General features: G+C 32.9%; 2 protein-coding genes and 1 long non-coding RNA gene across 6 annotated transcripts in view; 2 read left to right on the top strand and 1 right to left on the bottom strand.

Annotated features, from left to right (window-relative positions):
* LOC142237881 (uncharacterized) lies at nt 1-498 on the top strand. The gene is made up of 2 exons (XR_012722588.1): nt 1-161; nt 258-498. It is a non-coding gene; the product is annotated as an uncharacterized LOC142237881 (long non-coding RNA).
* A 984-nt stretch (nt 499-1,482) lies between these two features.
* Nucleotides 1,483-23,668, top strand: part of Rgk1 (Rad, Gem/Kir family member 1) — a 51,443-nt gene continuing 29,257 nt past the window's right edge. For 2 of the 3 annotated variants that reach the window (XM_075309224.1, XM_075309222.1), the window contains exons 1-2: nt 1,483-1,538; nt 4,729-5,193. The gene's annotated coding sequence lies outside the window, so the exon portion shown is untranslated. The remainder of the gene's footprint in view (nt 1,539-4,728; nt 5,194-23,668) is intronic. The other variant, XM_075309223.1, reaches the window with a different exon arrangement.
* The window catches only part of LOC142237805 (uncharacterized), a 51,102-nt gene continuing 43,248 nt past the window's right edge, over nt 15,815-23,668 (bottom strand). Inside the window, exons 1-4 of one of the 2 annotated variants that reach the window (XM_075309228.1) lie at nt 21,079-21,211; nt 16,370-16,491; nt 16,233-16,286; nt 15,815-16,177 (exon numbers count right to left, since the gene is read on the bottom strand). In XM_075309228.1, the coding sequence (XP_075165343.1) occupies nt 16,013-16,177; nt 16,233-16,286; nt 16,370-16,491; nt 21,079-21,151 (414 nt within the window). In that variant the 5' untranslated portion in view covers nt 21,152-21,211 and the 3' untranslated portion in view covers nt 15,815-16,012. Of the gene's footprint in view, nt 16,178-16,232; nt 16,287-16,369; nt 16,492-21,078; nt 21,212-23,668 lie in introns of those variants that run through there. The other variant, XM_075309227.1, reaches the window with a different exon arrangement.

Genomic DNA, 23,668 nt, shown 5'->3' with positions numbered 1-23,668 from the left:
TAAAACCAAGAGAGGTATGGGTTTGTTGGAAAATTCACCTTGAAGTTGCGAAGTGGCGTTGGCATTAAATTGTATTTTTGTTTTACCTGCCTTTTTCAGTTTGAACCCAAGTAGAGAGCAGTATATCTGATATATAAACTAATGAGCTGAATTATGTAATGGTAAAAAAGTTCTTTCGTTTGGATTTAAAAATATGAAAAATATCCGAAAATAATAAAAATATGTATTTCCCATTTATATATTTTTTCTATTTTTAGAATTTGCAAAGTATCATCAATATAATACCAAATATTACATTGCTTTCCCATTATTTTTGTCTATGATTGGTTCAAATTTTAATAGACGATTTCAATGTGCGGAATTTTGGAAAGGAATTGTTACTAAAATTAAGTTACCGAGCTCCTTAATACACCTTTTTATGCTAAAAGACTACAACTGCAAAAGAAGATTATAAATCTGCAACCTGGAACTAAGAATTGAACTTGATATTCTATGCAGGTAATGTTTAACAAAATTAACTTTTAATTGAACAAAATTAAATTCGAATTATTCTGTTTACTTTCACAAAAACTATTTTAGCTTACAGGCTGCTGATTTATTGGAAATCTAGGCGCATCTACATATTAGATGGACCATGCTAACATGGTTATTATTTATATAATTTATGTAATTTATTTATATAATTTATGTAATTGTATTTGTAAGTTATGTTAGAACAAACCACAAATGACAAGAACCAAATTTATTTGTCTATTGCATAATTCAAAAAATAATAAAATATTAAATATGTTTTATAAGAAACACATATTTTCTTTTATTTCAAATAAAATTAAATACGATATATAAATGTTTTGATTGAAATTTATAGCCAATTTCAATTAATTATTTAATTGAATGAATCAAATAGTTGATTGATTTTTGTCGCGAAATTAATTAAAATTTTAATTGATTCAATTAAAACTGTGATTGAATTTTATGTTAAAAATCAATCACGTTTTTAATTGATACAATCACACAATTAATTGATTCCGTAACAAAAGTCAATTAAATTTTTAATTGAAAATCGTGTTGGTTTTCAATCAAAATGGGTGATTGATACTATCATTTTCGTGATTGAAGACTTTTCAATTAAAAAAAAGATTGAATCCGCGATTTTCGTGATTGAAATCAAAAAAAAATTTTTTGTGTGTATATAAGACATATACATCTCCAATGAAAATACTTATATTTGCATAAAATCTTGCCTAGCCTTGAATGGAAACGTTTTAAATCAGTATGAGCATATGTACGTCTGCTTTGTATCAACCCCTTTTATAAAAGTTATATGGCAACCCATATGCAAGACTCTTTCTCTGGTTGTTGATAATTAAAATGTCACTTCCTTTGAATAAATAACGGTTACTTGCTCTCTTTGCAGTATACAATAGAGAACAAGCTTGATGGTACTCTTGAATTGGTTGGAATGTTAGTTTGTTGCAGGGCTTTGGCTTGAACGGTCGGAACAGAATCGTGAAAAATTCTAACGGTATTTGTCGATGGTAAAATGTTATTGATACAAGAAAAACTGAAAAAGATAAAAGATGAAAAGTTCATCTCACATACATCCAAATCCGCTGAACTTGTCGTTTTGATATAATAAAGCATTCGTTTGCGCTGCTAACACGCGTTGGCGTATTTTGTTTTAAATCGTAGTAAATTTCACTATCAATGTGTCCTGTATATCAACATTAATAATTCATATATACATACACATACACGCTGACCCATGGGGAGAATGTGTGTATGCGTGAGTGCATTTCAAAATTTGTAAATTTTACTATTCGGAATTGCAAACCTCTGCAAACATACCTACACACTTAATGTTTCTAACGGACATATGTGTATGTTTATTTGTTCTTCGGACGCTCAAGTCCCATTGAAAAATCATTAAGATAGGCCTTGTTGAGAAGAAGATTGTTCATAATTAGTTTTATATAACCTTTATGGCGAATCCAATCCGTTGTGGATGTTTCTTTACACATCCGATTGTACCTTGGGGTGCATACTTTTACATTTTTCAAAATTGGGTCAAAGACCATGCCTGCTCATGGAGGAACTTGAAGAAACTCGACGAAACGGAGTATAGTGCTTAAAACAAACATCAATGTTTCCAATAAAAAGTTTTTGATTCAATGTTGGTTTCCATAAATAACGAAAAGCCATAAAAGATAATCATCGGCTACACTTTAATAAGCTGCGTACCCTCTCTGTGCTTACCGACGGCATGACCATGACTGCAAACCCCTACCGGCTTTCACACCACTTTGCGGTGTCTAGGGGATGATTTTCAATTAGGTTTTCTTTTTCTTGCCATAGTAGGCAGTTACGAAGAAATTGTGGTATTATGAGGTCTTGGTAATTAGAGTTTGCGTTTTGTTTTTATTTCGAAGTTTTGAAAAGTGTTTGCAAAGTTTTTCATCAATAAATTAGAACAAGTATGCATATATGATTGTGTTTGTGTACATATATAAAGAGCGTGTGTATGCGAGGATATTCTCAAATGTTTATGTTGCCACTTTTATTTGTCGAGTTCAGGGATTCCAGAGTACCAACTATGTAAAATTCATAGTTTTATTTGAATGTAGACATTTCAGAAATAGACTAGACTTAGTTAATATTCCACACTGAAAAGATATTGACCTATTGAGGACACACAATTTACACAACATTAAGGACAAATTTCTTCAATTAATTAAAAGAATCTTTGCTTTAATTTGTGGTTCGCTCCAGTGGTGCAACGGAATCGTTACCAAAATCCTTAAGAAAGGTCAAAATCTTTGGAATAAAGTTAACTTGGTTTTGAGTGTAGGTTCAATTGAGGGCATTTTTTTCGTATAGAAATTACAAAATTTTCTCATTCCAGACGGTTATAAAACTTCACATTTTTTGTTTTGCATTCTGAGCCGCTTATGCCAATTGGATTTCGGACACAAAATTTGCACAATACTAAGCACAAATGTCTTAAAAACAATTTTAATTAAAAGAAAGTTTAACGATTTTTTCATTAAATTTTGGATGTCTTTGAAGTGAATATTTATGTAAAGAAAGACATATTTGTTTTAAAGAAATAATAATTTAAATAAGCTGAGATATTGGGCATTTGCATTAAAAAAAGCATGTTGCATACTTGGTTTAAAGATTTTTTGAAACTGTACTCAATCAGATTTGATAAAAATATATTCTTCGTCATATATATTTTTGCACTTTTAATATAGGGTTTTGGTTTTAATTTCGGTTTTCGAGTTGAAAATCACTTTATTTTCGGGATTACTTTTTCTAAAACAATCAAAATTATAAATGAAAACAAATATAGTCCTGTTAAATCTAATCAAATCTACACTGAAAAACATATTGTCGTGAGGCCAAAGATTTCATGTCCTTAAAATACGAATTCAAATTTTGCTTAGCATAGAAGACGCATTTCTCTAATATAAAGTTTTTTACTTGAAACAGCATAATTTCTACTGGAAGTCGAGTCTAAATTTGGAAACTAAAGTTGTCGTTAACTTGTTTTTAAAGGACTTTGATAGCATATGAAAAAAATTGCTGAAAATGCGAAAAATTAAAATTTGCTTCCTAGAATCAGGTACATAAAACCCAAATTTAAAAGAGAATTGTGTCTTAAAGGTATCCTTACTTGAATTCTCCGCTTCTTTTGCTCGGAATCAATACCAAACTTGTTAAAGTAAAGACAACATCTTTGGAACTGGACATGTGTAGATGAAAAAGACAATGCGTATCAATTGAGCTAAATTATCTGCTTTTAATCGCACTATTTTAATAAAACATTATCTTTGTTATCTAGATTTGATCAAGATTTAACAGGAATATATTTGTTTTCATTTATAATTTTGATTCTTTTAGAAAAGTAATGGCGAAAATGAAATTGATTTTCAACTCGAAAATCCGACCGGCCTTTACAAAACAGAAAAGAATCCGGATGCCTTATCTGCATACGTACTAACAAATATTCCAATATTTCTGTTGCAGTAAATAATCGTCACCCATAAAAATGTAACAGATATTTGATATCTATATTATATTGTTTTTCTTCTTAGTATAATTAGCCAAACATAATGTCACATGGGAAAATGTATGGATATTTAGATAAATAGCCACTAGAATCAAAAAATATGGCAGCCCTTTGCATTAGATTTCAGATTACGACTGATTTCCTTTTAGGCATTCGTTTCACTTTTGTTTGCATCGTTTTGTTTTGTTTTGTAGTTCGTGGAATTTCCATTTACACTATCATGCACGAACACATATGCATAGGAAGAAGTAGGTCAATAAGACTTTACAAGCACGTATATGCCGTAGCCCATAGTGTTTAGTCGCAAATATACCACCTTCAGCTGTCTCATCCACCGCCACAGCTGTCGATGTACTAGCACGCAAACAATACTCGAAGGACCACTTTATGAGTTTGCGAAAAAATTGCAGTTTATTGTATTTGATTTTGGAATGCTTAGTAATGTAATTAGTAGTAATGGTTCCGTTAAATCCTGAACTCTGTCCCCAAAAATCAGTATTAAAACGCCGAAGTAATTTTGGATGTGTGAAAAAAATATAAATAATCATTGTTTTTGGAAATAACAATGATTACGAATAATTAAAAAAAAAGTAATGATGTATCCGGAATGGTTGTATGTGTTATCAAAATCTTCAACTTCTTTGCTTTGAATATAGCGTCCACGATGTGAAATGCTAAGTAAGAGTGGTAGTAGTATTTGCTATTTCATACATTTGGATATGTGTGGCCTGAATTACAAAAATATATAAATCATAGTGGTCAGATTATATCAAAAACCGAATAGAACAAGTTCGAATACAAAGAAAATTAACGACGAAACGGTGTCCGATTATTGAACGGAAAGGATCCGCTCTTTACCAATTGAAGAGCTCAAACTGTTTTGTGGATGTATTTTATTTGGAAGGGGGCCCGATAACACAAATACGGAAGGCCTACGGAGTGCTTTAGCCCGTCTACGTAATAGAACGGGCCCCTCAATTCCACAACCATCTCCACCTACCTCACCTCATCCCTCTTCCGTAGTTGTCAGTTGCGGACGTGAGCTGACCACAAATACATCAGGAAGAAAAACACCCACTACCACGACCTTTTCAACAAATAGCAATGGATCAAATCGAGATGTAAGTACCTAACTAATTAAAGGAATTTTACTTTACCTACTTTATAGCATTTGATAAATTGAAACAACAATATAGATAAAAGATAAAAAAAATAGTTTGGTTGTACCATTTATATATCTTGATAGCATTAGGAAACCATATGCAGGAGATATCCGTAAAAAAAACTTGCTTAGTTGCCAAAGATGTTGCCTTTTGACTAATAATTTTGGTGGCGATTCCGTGCCAAAGAATCCGAGAGTTAAAGTACTTATGATACCTCTAAGAGACAATTCTCTTCTAAATTTAAGTTCTCAATACTTGATACTAGGAAGGCCGTTTAAAAACGTGTTAATAAATTTCCAAATTGAGACTCGACTTCAAGCTGAAATTATACTATTTTTTATTTTTATACCCTCCACCATAGGATGGGGGTATATTAACTTTGTCATTCCGTTTTTATACCCTCCACCATAGGATGGAGGTATATTAACTTTGTCATTCCGTTTGTAACACATCAAAATATTGCTCTAAGACCCCATAAAGTATATATATTCTGGGTCGTGGTGAAATTCTGAGTCGATTTGAGCATGCCCGTCCGTCCGTCTGTTGAAATCACTCTAACTTCCGAACGAAACAAGCTATCGACTTGAAACTTGGCACAAGTAGTTGTTATCGATGTATGTAGGTCGGATGGTATTGCAAATGGGCCATATCGGTCCACTTTTAAGTATAGCCCCCATATAAACGGGCCCCCAAATTTGGCTTGCAGACCCTCTAAGAGAAGCAAATTTCATCCGATCCGGCTGAAATTTGGTACATAGTATTAGTATATGGTCTTTAACAACCATGCAAAAATTGGTTCACATAGGTCCATTTGAGACAGGCGAAACATAGACATTTTATAACGGGTCCAACGGACAACAACGGTCTTGGCATAACTGGGGCAATGCGGACCACGTCAACCAGAGCCTTGGAGATGATACTGGACTTGAGATCTACACGCAAAAAAATAATTCTTTCCTCCCAAACGAAATTTTAGACAAACAAAGTTCGTTTCTCATTTGCTTTTCGTTGAAAGGAAGTGTATTTGGAAGAAAAGTATATACTTTTTGTGATAAACGTTTATTCTTTTCCAGGATGTAAAAACAATGTCATAAAGACTAACTGAAAAAAAACTGTTTTTCTGGCTAATTGCATTTTCCCTCACATCTTTCACACTTCCACGAAGTTTTTTAGTTCTTTAGCGCCTTTTTCTGTAATACAAACAATGTAGAAGAAATTATACGATTTTATAAATTTAAAAAATTTTTTTTTTACCTTTCGCCTGGACGGAGAATCGAACCGCGGACCATGCAATCCACTGAGCTATCCACTGAGCTATGTAGCCGTTATTGTCATCAATAGTCAATTACCCATATAAGTTATATTTATATAGCATAGCTTGCGGCGCCCACGATCCGATCCGGCTGAAATTTGGTACATAGTGTTAGTATATGATCTCTAACAACTATGCAAAAATTGGTCCACATCGGTCAATTTGGCTTGCGGAGCCTCTAAGAGAAGAAAATTTCATCCGATCCGGCTGAAATTTGGTACATAGTATTAGTATATGATCTCTAACAATCATGGTACTAGTGTATGGCCTCTAATGACCATGCAAAAATTGGTCCACATCGGTGCATAATTATATATAGCCCCCATATAAACCCATCCAGATTGACCTCCGGAGCCTCTTAGAAGACCAAAATTCATCTGATTGAGTTGATATTTGGTACGTGGTGTTAATATATGGCCTCAAACACCCATGCAAACATTGGTCGAAACCAGGGATCCGGAGCGGAGCGTGGAGCGGAGCGGAGCAAGCCCTTTTTTTGCCGGAGCGGGAGCGGAGCGGGAGCGGCATTTCTAAAATCCGGAGCGGAGCGGGAGAGGAGCGGTTTCCAAATGAAAAACCGCTCCGCTCCGAATAAAATATTACTTGAATGAAATGTATAACTTTGAAATTACACTGTGTAGGTAATTTCAAATTTAGCTAGTACTTAGCGTAGTGTGAGTAAACGTTTAAAATGTACGATATGTATTTTTGTACGTACGTACATTGGGGAAAACACAACGTGTTTTTTAGTAATTGTTTTCAAAAACGGCAAATGTCAAAATATATATCTAGTATGTGTTGTAAAAGTAACAACAGTACTTTCGATCAATTTCATCCCGTATTACTACAAAGATGTTTGTAATGAACGTCAAATAAATGATCTTATTTATATTTAATTTTTTAGTTTTCTACACTGAAAAAAATATTGTCGTGAAGTCAAAGATTCCATGTCCTTAGAATAAGAATGCAAATTTTGCTTAACATGGAAGACGCATTTCTCTAAAATAAAGTTTTTTTTCTTGTCCAAAAGGCAATAAACTTTTGAATGAAGTTGTAATGACCTTATAATTAAGTGATTTTACTTAAAAATGTGTATCATAACATGAAAGATACAATTTTTGAGGTAAGGTCAACGTGACTTTAATAATTAAGAAAAATTCTTTAAAATTAATAAAATTGTCTTTAAATTTGTTTCCTTTTTACATCTTGCCTATAAAGCAAAAAATCGTTAAAAAATAGGACATGTTTTTCAACACTTTATTTTAAAGACGCTTTTTACTTGAAACATAGCATAATTTCTACTGGAAGTCGAGTCTTAATATGGAAAAAAATAACTCGTTAACTCGTTTTTAAAGGATTTTGATAACAACTGACGAAAAAAATCTAAAAAAATTAAAAATTAACATTTGCTTCCTAGAAACAAGTACATAACCCCCAAATCTAAAAGAGAATTACATCTTTAAAGTATCCTTACTTGTATTCTCCGCTTCTTTGGCTCGGAATTAATACCCAAACTGTTAAAGTAAAGACAAAATCTTTGGAACCGGGCATGCTTTTTTTCATTCACATTTGCTTTACTATTGTACTATATCCTAGCATTCTCTTATTTCTGATATTAGTTCTCGAAAATTTAATTAAAATTATGGATAGTTTCAATTTTGGTTGAAAAATGTGCGCATATACATTTATTATACAATAAAGGGGAAAAAAGCGAAATTAGGTAACACTAGATCTGAGTAGGAATATTCGTAGGTATACCACGGACTGATGTCGATGGAGGTTGTTGCAAACATAAACATACACACACACATTACAAATATAACAAAACCTCTTCTCTACGTCTGTTGCAAAACAAAAAAAAAAAACTTTCGGAGAGTAGTTACCTATACTCTGTGTATAGACTTTCAATTCCAATCAGCCTTGCCGTTTTGGTCCGATCGGACCAAAATTGGTCCAAAAGATTTCTAATTTTTAAATTTAGTCCGATGGTCAGACCAAAGAGAATTTGGTCCATTTTCATAAATTTGGTTTCTATCACATATTAAATAGTAGATGGTGCACCGCAAAGAATATTGTCGGGAGGCCAAATATTTCACATGCTTAAAATACGAATACGAAATAGAAGACGTATTTCTCTGAAAAAAAGTTTTTCCTTGTCTAAAAGTCTCTAAACTTTTCAATGAAGTCTGTTTGTCCTTATAGCTAAGTGATTCGACATAAAAATGTGTATCCTAACATGAATGCAAATTTCGTTTTAATGAAGTCAAAATGGATTTAATATTTCTGAAAAAATCTTCAAAATTAATAAAATATTTCAACACATTGTTTTAAAGTCATTATACCATAAACCACATAGTGGTTAGGGTATAATAAGTTTGATCTGTCAAAAAATGTGCCTACAAGAAATATTGATTTTAGACCCCATAAAATATATACCGATCGACTCAGAATCACCTCCTGAGTCGATCTAGCGCTTGGCGTCCGTCCGTCCATCCGTCCGTCTGTCCATGTATTTGTTGTTCACAGGATTTCGGTCGCAATTATTAACCGATTTTGATGAAATTTGGTACAGGGAGTTTTTTTGGGCACAAGGACGACGTTATTGAATTTGGAAGAAATCGGATCAAATTTAGATATAGCTCCCATATATATGTATTGCCCGATTTCGACAAATGGGGTCACGTTGCACTTTTTTTACTAACCGATCGTCGTCAAATTTAGCACAAAATAATCTTCTGTATCACCCTTTAAGTCTGAAAATTTCATCGAAATCGGTTCAGATTTAGATATAGGTCCCATATATATGTATCGCCCGATTTTGTCAAATTAGGTCATAAAACCCTTATTTATCAACCGATCTTACTCAAAGTTGGCGAAATGCAATCTTCTATAGCACTAACTATATGTGCAAAAAATCATCGAAATCGGTTCAGATTTAGCTATAGCTCCCATATATGTACCGCCCGATTTTTTTAAATAAAATAAAACTCAATTGAACAAATAATACAATGTTTGTACTATAATTTTCTCGAAGAGGAGCGGAGCGGAGCGATTTTTTTTTTCTCGGAGCGGAGCGAGGAGCAGAGCGGTTTTTTTTTCTCCGGAGCGGGAGCGGAGCGGAGCGAAAAAAATGGACCGCTCCGGATCCCTGGTCGAAACCGGTCCATAATTATATATAGCCCTTATATAAACCGATCCCCAGATTTGACCTCTGGAGCCCCTTGGAAGAGCAAAATTCATCCGATTCAGTTGAAATTTGGTACGTGATGTTAGTATATGATATCCAACAACCATGCAGGAATTGGTTCATATCAGTACATAATCATATATAACCCCCATATAAACCGATCCCCAGATTTGACCTCCGGTGCCTTTTGGAGAAGAAAAATTCATCCGATCTGGTTGAAATATGTTACGTGGTGGTAGTATATGATATTTAACAACCATGCCAAAAGTAGTCCATATCAGTCCATAATCATATATAGCCTCCATATAAACCGATCCCGAGATTTGGTTTTGGAGCCTCTTGGAGGAGCAAATTTCATATGAGTCAGTTGAAATTTGGTACATTGTGCTAGTATATGGCCGTTAACAATCATGCCTAACTAGGTCCATATATAGCTCTCAGATAAATCGGTTCCCAATCACACAAAAATTGGTCCATATCAAGTTCATAATTGTATATAGCCCCCATATAAGCGACGCCCATATTTCAATTCTGGCTCCCTACGTACCGTGCAATAGTCCATATCGATTCGTAATTATTTGTAGACTTACCTACACATACCTTTTTGCCTAATATATAACACGTATGGACTAACTCACAATTTAGAAAACGATTTAAGATACCACAAACCAAGTAATTCGATTGTGGATGACAGTCTTTCGTAGAAGTTTCTACGCTATTCATTGTGGAGGGTACATGAGATTCGGCCTGGCCGAACTTACGGCCATATATACTTGTTTTTTTGTTTTTACAAAAAGTCAAAAAATTTAAACACGATCATTAAGTTTGAAGAATTTTTCATCATTATTAAAGGCAAGTTAACCTTATGCTATGGTCACACTGGGCAAATATTTGACAGAAATCAAAAATTAATCCGTTGCCACAGCCAAACCAGAAAACATATTTAGCTCATATGGGATATATAGCATCACGGTAGGATTATTTTCCAAAAACCGTATCCAGATATTTGGAAAATGGTTCTGGAAAAATGTTTGACACTCATTTTGTTCAAATATTTGCCTAGTGTGACCATAGCCTTAGTCATACAAAATTCCCTTTCATGTAAAATTACCCATATTTAAGTAGATTCATTTAACAATAGGCCTGACTTCTTTTAGCACTGGATACCCTAAGCAGTCGTGGACTAAAAGAAAACAGAGTATTCGTTTATCCAGGACATCTCCTTTGGGCTATTCCCCATCAAGTTATAATGAAATACGCACCAAATATGTATAATTTTATGCCTTTTTTACTGATATAGTTTTCACTTTAGCGGCTAAACTCGAACTTAGTACTCACCTTAAGTCATTACATTTAATGTACATCCAAAAATGCTCTTCTAGAGATGGACATTATTTTCACCTCACAAGAATTTCTTTTGGGGTGATGGGGCAGTTTTTGCAATAAATTTATTTTTTCTAAATTTTACTTTTATACACAGTCGAAGGATAAAATGGTAATTGCCAAAAACTATGTGAAAAGTGGACCGATCCATTTCTCTGGAGCCGTGGAATGTGGGAAAATGTTTGCTAGTATTATTCAAAACGTCTCCACGTAGAGATAAAAGTCGAAAACATTAAAAAATAGTTTTGTTTTAAAGTTTTTCCTTATTATTTTTTTAATGAAATCCGAAATAGTTATATAGAATAACATCAGCAGAACTAATGCGAAAACAAAGCAGGGAATGCTTAAAAAGATGACTTCCGCCCTATGACAAGCCCATGTAAAATTCATTGCTTCTAAGCCAAATTTGCACTACAAATTTGCACTTTTGGCTCTGCTTTTTTTTTTTGCACCTCCCAAATTTGCCAAGCGCACCCAGAGAATGAATATTCATGGGAAATGCGTAACATGTTTGACGCAACCAAGTTATTTCTTCGGAAATTATGTATCTGATTTTTGCGACATACATGTTCTAAGCTCGCTGTGAAAAGGTAATGATCTTATTACCCGTTTGAGGTGATCATATTCCTGCTCTGCATGCGTGTCAAATTCTTACATATTTCACAAATATCCAATAGCGATGTTGAACCCATGACCATTTGTATTCAAGGCGACCCGCCTGCTAACCATTGCACCACGAAAATCAATTTCATTTATTTAATTCCGGCATAATCTGTAAGCCTATTGTGGCTAAATGATGGATAATTTCAAGAAAGGGATAAGGACTGTAAGCGTGGTCGTTTTGACCGCATGGATGAGGGTTTAACCTGGACGAAGCATTTAAACAGTTTAATATAGTCCACCTCTTTGGTACAATACACTTATTGCATATGCGGCAAAACATACGAAACTAATTAATCCAATTAAGTTTTAATTAAAATGTCTTCATTGACAAAAACGATAGTATGAATCATCTACAATTAAGAAGAATCCAATTGAAAAAGTAATGAATTCTTGCGATTGATTTCAATTTCAATTAAAAATTAGTTGAGACAATTAAAATTTTTAACTGAATATTTTTCACAATTTCAATTAAAAATTCAATCTAAAAAATGTTTGTGATATTTTTTCGTTCTTAAACTCGGATTTACAAAAAAATCAACCTTTCCAAATTCGACAACACAAAGGTGTACCATACGTACTACCCTACCATTAGCTACAGGGATTGTGGCGCAACAATATGAATAATTACATTCATTCATTTGCCATGAAAGGCCCATTTGGTTCTATCGTACCTACACACAATAACCATCATCAAGTAACAATTCCCCGTCATAAGACTTACCTACAAAAACCCGCACTCTGAAATGGAAACAAAGAGCTCCGCATAATGGATACCGTTGAATACTACCAAACGGCATTTTATTGATGTTCTAAAGCACAGAGATGATTTGCTTAGAAGGAGTGTAGGGATGAGGAATAAAATGAATATTATTAAAAAATAATTGCTTAACAAATAGAAGCTCAAGATGCAAAATGACGGCCAGACTAATGGGACTGAGACCACTCGGTCTAGGGTATTCATTTGTCCATTAACTTAAATGTTAACGTTCACCCTGATGATGACAGCTGGAAGTGAGTACTTAAGTGTCGTGAGTGGAGTCAAAGGATGGCTTGTTAATGTCGCCGTTATTCCAAATCGAATTGATTCCTTTGACAATGAGAGCTCTTTCTATTTTATCTAGTCCCAATATATTCGGAATCCTTCCATCAGTTCGTTCTCCATCACACACACACACAGGCCATACATCCTTTTCTATACTTGATACAATCACTTTGCAATACATACATATCTAGTATGTAGCTAAATGAGTATATTTATTTATGGTATTCTAGCATATACATACATATACGTATATAGATATGGGCAAATGTATGCCCTTATTTACTTGAGGATACTCAAGGGTGTATAATGTATCTGTGCCAATGTCTATGCCCCTGTGTCTATGTGAGTGTGTAGAAGTTTAATTTAATTTTATACCCAATTAAGTACAAAATTCGTTTGATGTCTCTTTGTGTTGAGAGATACGATGTATTTTTTGCATTTTCCTCTTCATTATTATGAGGAGGTCGCATTGAGCTGTTAGGATAGTCAAAGATATTTCACTCCATCGGGGGATGGTAGTGGAAATTCAGCTTTATTTATGTAGGAAGGGTAAGCTTCCAGATATACGAATAAATCAATGACTAAATGAGGGCAAAAATAGACCAAATTGATTGATTGTGTTCACTTATGGGTGAGTGGCACAGTATAACAGATCCTTAGCAGGTGATTGGGATGAAAATGATAAACAAGTCAAGGTGTGGTTAATTCAAATTATTTATGGACTATCGATAACATGTTGCTTCTCGCCTGACTCAAAATCAAATGGTGAACAATACTAGTCAGCTTTTATTCTATAGAGTAATGTGAAAATAGCCGATTGAGTATCAACAACGCTTGGTAATGAAAGCAAATAGTCTCGGCTTCCAATTGGAGAAGGAAACAAAAAAAATTTAACTATACGATCAGTTAATCTTACTACCTGTTGCACAAATCTAGTTTACTGCAGATGCCCAACGTGCCAATGTTTAAGCTCATGAAAATTAGTTGATTTTGGTCCAATTTTTCCAAAAGAGAGAACATTTTTCTTATTTAAATTATTTTTTGCTTACTTCAATGACGTGAACTAAAAATGAGAAAGAAAAGTTTTACACAAATTTAGTACACAATTTTACTAAATATGAAAATAGTTCACATTTTCCTAAAATGGTTGAAGTTTGCTGAAATTGAGTTCATACGTTTCTTTACTTAAATCTTTGTCAGTCTAAAACTTCATTCCATATAGCGTTAAAGACATTTTAACAATTTTTAATACCAATTTCTTCCGAAATATGAAATTTTATTAAACAACAGAAAAAAATATTATTTTTAATAATTTTTCTTCAATTCGACAAAATTTATTAACTAATTTTTATCATGCTGCAATTACTAAAATATATTAGTTATATTTTCTAAAATCAACCTATTCTGGGTGTTGATATGATCATTACACTGAAAAAACAGTGAACCCACCGGGAAGAAAACTTTTGATTAATTTTAGAAAATTTTGAATAGTTTTAGAAATTTTTAACTAAACAGTATTACAAGCGCTGGCATCACGCCGATATCACAAAAATAAGTAAATATTTTTCGACAAATTCAAGAAAATTTATTAGACATAAATAATTTTTTTCACTTTTTAAAGAAAATTTTGTAGTTTGAAGGAAAAAATTGGAGTTCAAAATTGCAAGAATTTCTTTAGTGACATACGAAGTTCATGATGGACGCTGTTGTGGTAAAATTTACAAATTTAAAGAAATAATGAACTATTTTGTGAGAAGTACGAATTTAGTAAAACTTTTTACTTCATTTGTGTATAATTTTTTTCCGTCTTTTAGTTCATTTAACTAACGTACGCAAAAAATTATTTGAGTAAATGAAACTTTCTCCAGATATAATAATTTCATGAACTAAAATATAGTTAAATTGGCTTTAGTGAAATAGTGAGTTCACTTTTTTTTGAGTGTATGAAACAACTAAAGTTAATGGAAAATTTACTATTGGGTTTAAAACTAACAAAAGGACAGCGATATTATTTTAGTGAGAAGGAGGTTCAACACATGAACAAACGAGTAAAATCTATAATATTGATTAGATCCAGACTTTTTATCACAGTTAGTTAAATTTAAATATTGGCAAACAAAATTAACTTAATGGAAATAAAATGAACTTAACTAAATGGTTAACCGCTCCCCATCAGTTCGTAAATAAACTGAAGCAGATATAGTAGGGAATACGTGTTTTCTCAAATCAATGTAGAACTTTTACTGTGCATTATTACGAGGGGCGGTTTGATACGAAATTGCCATTTTTAGCATAAACTAATTAACGATGTATGTCAAATCGAACTACCGTTAAGTGAATCTATTTCTGGGCAATAGTTCGTAAATATATACGCTTGGCTGTAAAACAGAAGTAAACAAAATTAAGTGGCCCAGTGGATAAATCCTCCTACCCGGAAATCGAAAAGAGTTTTTTCTATACATAAAAATAAACAATAAAATAAATAATACATAAACATATTATTTAGCTTATATTTTGCTTTTGAATAGCTGAAATTCAACAAAAGTTAAAACAAATGACTAGCCCATAGGGAAATGTTGAACTTACTATGAATACGCGCTTCCTTGGCACATACGAAGCTCACTAGTTAGTTAAAACTAACATACTTAAAATCATCTTTTGTACAAAAGGAGAACGAGTAATTGTGTTTAGTGCATGCGGTGAATATGCTTCTGAATTCGTTCTCTTCTTCTTTGAAGAAACTATTGATCGCAATGTTTCGGCATATTGATAGGTTAGGTTATGTTAAAGTGGCAGCCAGATTTATTGTTAGCCTAGGCATGGATGTTGACTCCAACTATCTGGATTGACCTTCACAAAATCCAAAATGTCCAAACAAAGAAAGGAGCCTTATTGATTTGGTGAACAAGGGGAACGGGAAAATATTACCTTAAGCCATCTGTTAATTATATGGTACATGGATAGATTCAATAACAAAAACTATATGTTATAATTTTAGTTAAAGCAGGACTTACCAGCCTGCCACTATAGCCTAACCTAACAGTGGCTTCCAAAGTTTATTTATTTATAAAGTAATATCAAAGGATAGTAATTTGAAACTTATAATTTTTGGTTTGTTACGTTATATAACATAGTCTAAAATATTGTATTAAACTATTCAGATCTCTTATCATGTTGACAATCATGTTGTTTATGATTTCCTAGGTTTCCCCTTAATAATCATGTTGGAGGCAGCGCCAACATTAGGATCAGCACTCGAAATTGGCTGTTTGCCATCAGAATCGTTGCATAAGTCCGAAATGCAAGAACGGTAATAGGTTTTATACGTTGAATCGATGACCACAGAGTTATATTCCTAGAAATACGTGTATATTCAACTACAACCCAAGTAAATTCCTTTCAATATTTACATCTAATTTGTCTTCACAACCACGCAGGAATGTTGCAACTTTTCCATTCTCACGCTATTAGAAATATAGATAGAAAAAATACATTTATCTATTACCAGGAATACATGTTTAGCTCTTTCATAAATATGAATACATACCACTAATTCCTGGCGCACTATGGTGCAATATTTCTTAGTGCAATTGGTTTGAGATTTCGGTCGAAGAATGCATGAGTCATCCGGACTTCCCCAGGTATAGCTGCAGGTGTAACAGAACAAAGCTGAAAGAAAAATGCACATTAGCAAATCAACAACAAGAACAAACCAAACAAACGACCACTTAATTTAATAAGATTTTTTTTGACACGTATGGATATATGAAACCTGTTCTGTGAAAATGACTGAACTAGGAATACATTCACAGTAAAGTTTGTTGCCTTAGCAAGTCCTAAAGACCAACACACACAAGTAGAATTGGAATTATGACTTTTTCACAATAAATAAAAGTTTGTTTTTTTCAACCCGACAGACAAAGTAAAAAAGCAGATTGTAAGCAGAATGCTTCTCTTGAAACTGTATTTGAAATTGTCAAATACAGCTAAATACAAGGGACAAATAAAGATATTAAGATCATCAGTCATAATGGTTACTTCACACCTAATTTAACGAGTTTCTCGTTCGAATTGGTCATTGCCTGATTAGATGGCGAACCGGAAGCGTGATTCGCCCTTGAGAAGATCGTCTAGTAGAGGTGTGCACGTGAGTAATAGTTTACTCACGCACGATATTTTTTGGTAGGACTCATGCACACTCACGCACGAAAACGTCGTGACTCACGAAAAATACCGTGACTCACGAAAAATGTCGTGACTCACGAATAATTTTATGATTAATTTACCTTATCGAAGTGTCTGAAAACATGAGCATTATTAAAATCGAGAGTGTTATTAAACTCTTAACATCTCAGGTGTCACTAAAATTGTAATTGAATTTAACTCTTAAGCGTTTTATGTTGGTGATCAGGAATATTTTCGTGAGTGTAATTCGTTACTCACGCACACTCACGAAGATGTTATTTTCGTGACTCACACTCACGCACGACATTTCGGTTTGTTATTCACGCTCACGCACACACACGTTGTTGTCATGAGCGTGACTCACGATTCACGCACTAATCACGAAAATTTTCGTGAGTCACGACAATTTCGTGTCACGTGCACACCTCTATCGTCTAGTTAAATGTTTATCGTATAATAGACCTTATACACGCAAACATATGACAAAATATTGAATATTCCAATGGTTTTTACACCGCAGAATTCTTACATTAAGAAAAATATATTATCATAATCTCTTTTTGATTCTTTGAAATTGAAGAAAAATATAGTAATGGGACATGTTTTGTTATTGTTTATGTTATCTTTATTATACCACTGTTTTATTACCAATGCGTTGTAAAATGAAGTTTCTTTGTTGGTTTATTTACACGCAGAGAAGAAACATGATTGTCACAATCATATTCGAAGAGCAAAATAATATGATAGGAGCTATTTTTGCGGCGACCATTTAACATTTTCACCTGCAACCATGTTGGCTCAGTGAACATGGTTCTAAGAAAAATAAAATTGTCCTCATCTAAAATGTTATTATATTGATAAAAAGAATTTTGTTTGAATCAAAAGACAATGGTCACGATCTAAAATGTTATGGTATTCGTCAAAAATGGTTTTCTTCCAGTTAAAAGAACATGGTCACCACCTAAAATGTTTTGATCTTATGAAAAAACGTTTATCGCCGTCGAAAAAAGGACGCCACTTGAGAAAAGAAAACACAAAATTAACTTTATTTATTGGTTTTTATTTATTTATACATGAAATCATTGTTTATTTGTATTTATAATGTCGTGCAAGCAAACATCACATATTTTTACACACTCTAGTTTGGTTCAATTTCAACAATAAGTAATCATTCCATATTTACTTCGTGCTCATCAAATGTACAAACGCAGACATCATGTAACTGCAAATAAAAATAAATTATACCATATATCAAAATGCAGAACAAAAACCATGTACATTTTTTTCAATTACACTTTCCTTTTTTGTATTCACATAAAACCACGTGCCATTTCTGAATAAATAAATTAACACAAAACACAATAATTCCGTATTCTCTGTCCATTCCGAGAAACAATCAACACACGACTGACGCGCAAAATGAAAATCGTGTGTACCTGCTCAATGTTTTTATAAAATTCTTGTCGCTGCAAAAAAATTAAAAAAATAAATGGTCACGAAAACAATGTACATGGTCTTTATGGCCATGTAATGGTTGTAGACATGTCTGTACGTAAACTATAAAAATACTTTTTTCTCTGCAAAAAAGTAAAAAAATTGAATGGTCAGGTACATGATTTTCCTGACCATATAATGGTCTCAAATTCTATCATTTAAATAATAGAACATGTTTGCGGCATTTGAGAACCATTTAAATTCTTATTGCCAACATATATTTTTCTCCGCTCGAAAGATATTTTTACAAAGACAAAATACATGGTTTTCGCGACAATTACATACTCTAAATAAGCATTAAATGGATGCGGCAACCATGTCCAAACATGGTTTTTCTGTGCGTGTACCTTTTTCCAATACTAACAAGAAATTTGTTTCCGTAGGACGTACTCTTCAAAATATAAGTCGACTTATTGTAATACATTTCTTAGTAAAAATAAAGAAAATAATCTGTTAAAAACATGGGGACGCGAAAATAGTTTGGAAAATTTTTTTATCAGCTGCCACGGTATTGAGTATTTTGGTAAATGTTTATATGAATATGGGATCAACCATCAAGCAGTCGTCACCTACAATGAAATTTTATCAAAAACAGATCAGATGATAACCTCATCTTTCTTATAGCTCTACCAGAATGCTAAGAAAAAGTGATAAAAAACTAAAACACTTTCTTGTTTCTTTGCGAACAAAACGATTGTGGTAAACATGTCCATGTCTCAAAATATGTCAGAATCTTAATTGATCTTAATTCAATTTGGCCAAATTCAACAAGAATTTCCTTGTTTTAATTAGTTTTGACATGAACTACAACTGAGAAAAAGGGTTTTATACAAATGAAGTACATAATTTTACTAAATTCCAAAAAAGGGCTTTGTTTGTGTTTATAAGTTTCTAAAATGAGAATTTACTTTGCTTAAATTGTGCCTTTCTTAAACTTCGTATAGCATTAAAGACCTTTTAATTCCAATTCAGCATGAGATTTTCTTAAACAACAGAAAAAAATTTATAAATTTTCTTCAACTTAACAAAAAGTATTAACTTCTTTGTATAGTGTTGCAATTAGTAAAGTATTTTAGTTACATTTTTTTAATAAATATTGATAATCTTTTACGGTGGAATCCTATTTTATGGGCGGTATATTTTCTCGCGTAAAAAAACTCTCTTCACAAACATCTATACTTATAGTTGCTCTTTGTGATCATTAAATGCTTCAAGCAAGTCAACATATTTTTTTCTCTGCGTAATAAATAATCACGCGCTACTGCCTCTCTACATGCTATAAATCCTTTGTTTGTTTACAACACAAATAAACCGAGGACGAGTACTTTGTCCATTTATTACAAGCAAGCATGAATGTACACAAGAAACTACATGTGCACATTCATGCATATATTGATGGGGATGTGGTTGAACACTTTCATGTCCACCATAGCCCTTCGACATTACTCCCTTCGATGCACAATTCCAAATGCCCCCTTGCGGTGAGACACACACTTTCGCACTCTAGGATGGGGTTACACTGAAACAAACGGGTGCCAACGTTAGTCTCCATTTTGTATTCTATAAAAATCAAAATAGGTTTGCTATCGCAAGAGACCTATAGTAAAAATTATTTCGCCAAGTTTGAGAGACATGGTCACGAGGCTTCGTGGAAGTGTTATTTTCTGCGTATTGTTGTTTGTTTTAAGCTAAAATTTTAACAGTAATGTGATGATTAAAATATACTTTGGCAAAGAGACAATAAACGACAGTTAATCAATTATTTTCATAATAATTTAATATGAATGCTCTATAATATAATCCTATATATAAAACTAAAAAGTTGTTACAGTTATTAATACTAAAAAGGTTAATAAAAATAATTGATTATCTATTTAAATATTGTTTTTTTTTTCCTGTGTATTAAGTATACCTCATTGTAAAGACAATGTGTTAGCCTCGGACAATTTTACATCATTTAACAATGTAAATGACATGTGAATGAACTTTAATAATGGACTCTTGTTTTCCAACAATAGTTAACACTCTATGGAAACAAGTTTCCTATGGATGCATACCATGAGAACAATGTGATTTAATTTACTCTGAGTGTGTTTAGATAGCCAAAATCAGTTTATTGGAATTTGTGTGAACTGTTCCGCTGAATTTTGTTTGATTGAAATTGCCACAAGTCGGTTTAGGGTGAAATGATAATTTAGTTTCATCGAAATCGTAAGTTCCTCTAAAATGTAGATGACTCTTCTCATGAATTGCTAAATAAAATCACTTTTCTTTTCTAACATACTGATCTATATACTGGTTTGTTCTTTTTGTGTTTTGCCTTTTGATTTTGGCCTTTTTATGTTAAATGATCATTTTCTGGGGACATTGTCAAATTTTACGCACCCATCCCAAACCGTCGCCACCTACTCAACAACAGAATGTTGAACGTCATCACTTGAAATACACATTTTGTAAACCAACAAGCATATCGTATAGAGAGAAATGTGTGTGCGTTTTTTCACACAATGATAATATTTCACGAATTTACAAATACACACAGAAGACTAAACTGTGCTCATTGTATCAATAACATACCGTTCGAAGTGCATAGCATCACCCAAACTATTATTGCACTAAATAACACCACAAATATATTATAGGTATGCATTGTATGCCGGGTGGGTGGGGCGCTACTGTCCCGTTTGTTGTTTGGCCTTTAAAACTTCACGTAAAACTGAGTTGTTGATAGTTATGATGCCATAAAATTGCCCTAAATCAATCGATGACTCTCGGCCCATACACATGTGTACAACTGTTTGAACGCCCAGGCGCAGAAATAAGTTTTGAAAAGCCACACGCAGAGAAGAAACATGATTGTCACAATCATATTCGAAGAGCAAAATAATATGATAGGAGCTATTTTTGCGGCAACCATGTAACATTTTAACCTGCAACCATGTTGGATCAGTGAACATGGTTCTAAGAAAAATATAATTGTCCTCATCTAAAATGTTATTATATTGATAAAAAGAATTTTGTTTGGATGAAAAGACAATGGTCACGATTTAAAATGTTATGGTATTCATTCAAAATGTTTTTCTTCTAGTTAAAAGAACATGGTCACAACCTAAAATGTTTTGATCTTTATGAAAAAACTTTTTTCATCGTCGAAAAAAGGACGCCACTTGAGAAAAGAAAACACAAAATTAACTTTATTTATTTGTTTTTATTTATTTATAAACTAATTCATTGTTTGTTTGTATTTATAATGTCAAACATCACATATTTTTACACACACTATTTTATTTCAATTTCAACAATAAGTAATCATTCCATATTTACATCGTGTGCCCATCAAATGTACAAACGCAGACATCATGTAACTGCAAATAAAAATAAATGATCCATATAGCAAAATGCAGAACAAAAAACAGGTATATTTTTCAATTACACTTTCCTTTTTTGTGTTCACATAAAACCACGTGCCACTTATGAATAAATAAATTAACACAAAACACAGTAAATCCGTATTCTCCGTCCATTCCAAGAAACAATCAACACACGACTGACGCGCAAAATGAAAATCGTGTGTACCTGCTCAATGTTTTTATAAAATTCTTTTCGCTGCAAAAAAGTTAAAAAATTAAATGGTCACGAAAAAAATGTAACCTATAAAAATACTTTTTTCCCTGTAAAAAAGTTAAAAAAATTGAATGGTCAGGTACATGATTTTCCCAACCATTTAATAGTCTCAAATTCTATCATTTAAATGATAGAACATGTTTGCGGTATTTGATAACCATTCAAATGCTTATTGCCACCATACATTTTTCTCCGCTCGAAAGCTATTTTTACAAAGACAAAATACATGGTTTTCGCGGCAATTACATGCTCTAGATAAGCATTAAATAGATGCGGCAACCATGTCCAAACATGGTTTTTCTGTGCGTGCAGAAATAATGTGATATCCTATATATTTGAGATGAGAGGGCTGACATATGCATGTTCAGTTCTTTGTAGCATCCCTACGGGAAAATTGGTGCAAATTACCACTAACTGCCCTATCACAAGACTGGTATCAAAAGTGTTTCCTTTCTTGTGCAATTCGGATGCTTAGACTGGTTCATGAGGACCTGCCTATGGGGTAGTCCTACTAAGTTGTCCCAGAATGTGTCTTTCGCAAGTGAGCCCTAAAGTGTAAATTTACTTGATTTGGGACCGAAGTTCGACCGAGATATATGTTCATAGGGCGCTATATCTAAAGATTGACTATTACTGATGATGTCAGACACATTATTTTGAAATAGGTAAATAACCCGATTTCATCCAAGTCACATTCTCCACGTAAAGATGATTAGGCAACATATTTTTGGGCGCCTTACAAATACAATATTCAAAGTATTATCCAAGTCATTTCAAAATTTCACCTGATACCAGGAGATTAGATAACACAGGGGAACAAAATTGAACTTTTTTTGTGTTGATTTGAAATTTGTTGCAAATTTTTAGTAATTTAAGTTCGCTGAATCCAAATCTGCACTTGTTTTTTTTTTCTTCTATCAGCTCGACTTTTAAAGATATACCGTTATGTTCAAAATTAAGGGACTTCCGCTTGTTCACCATATTAACTTAAAAAAAATCCTAAACAATATTTTCTTTAAGCCGTGCTTACATTGTTTTCCAATTTTCTGTAAAAATTGTCGTTGTTCTTAAAAATAAAAATGGGACAAAATCACAGTTTTTTCATAGTTAGTTAAAAATATTTCGAATAAAATGAACTTTATTTCATTACAATCGGTGCACAACTTTTGATTTTGTTCACGATTTACTGAATTGAAGTGTAAGTGTTTGTATGTAATAAGTTAATTTTTTTATGGTTCTGTTGATTAGGAATTATTTGGGACGCTGAAACCAAATACGCACTTGGTTTTTTTCTATCAGCTCGACTTTTCGAGATATGCCGTTATGTTGAAAATTATCGCACTTCCGCTACATATGTTATATTGGAATAACTTGAAACGGTTCACCATATTAAATTAAAAAAATCCGAAACTCTCAAACAATATTCTGTATAAGCCGTGCTTATATCTCGAAAAATCGAGCTGATATAAAAAAGCAAGTGCAGATTTGGATTCAACGTCTCAAATAACCTTAAAAGCGATATTCAGTTCTTAATCAAGGGAAC

The sequence above is a fragment of the Haematobia irritans genome, chromosome 5 (genome assembly GCF_050003625.1).
Source record: "Haematobia irritans isolate KBUSLIRL chromosome 5, ASM5000362v1, whole genome shotgun sequence".
In the NCBI taxonomy this organism is placed as follows: Eukaryota; Metazoa; Arthropoda; class Insecta; order Diptera; family Muscidae; genus Haematobia; species Haematobia irritans.
This window is presented reverse-complemented; position numbering and strand designations above follow the sequence as displayed.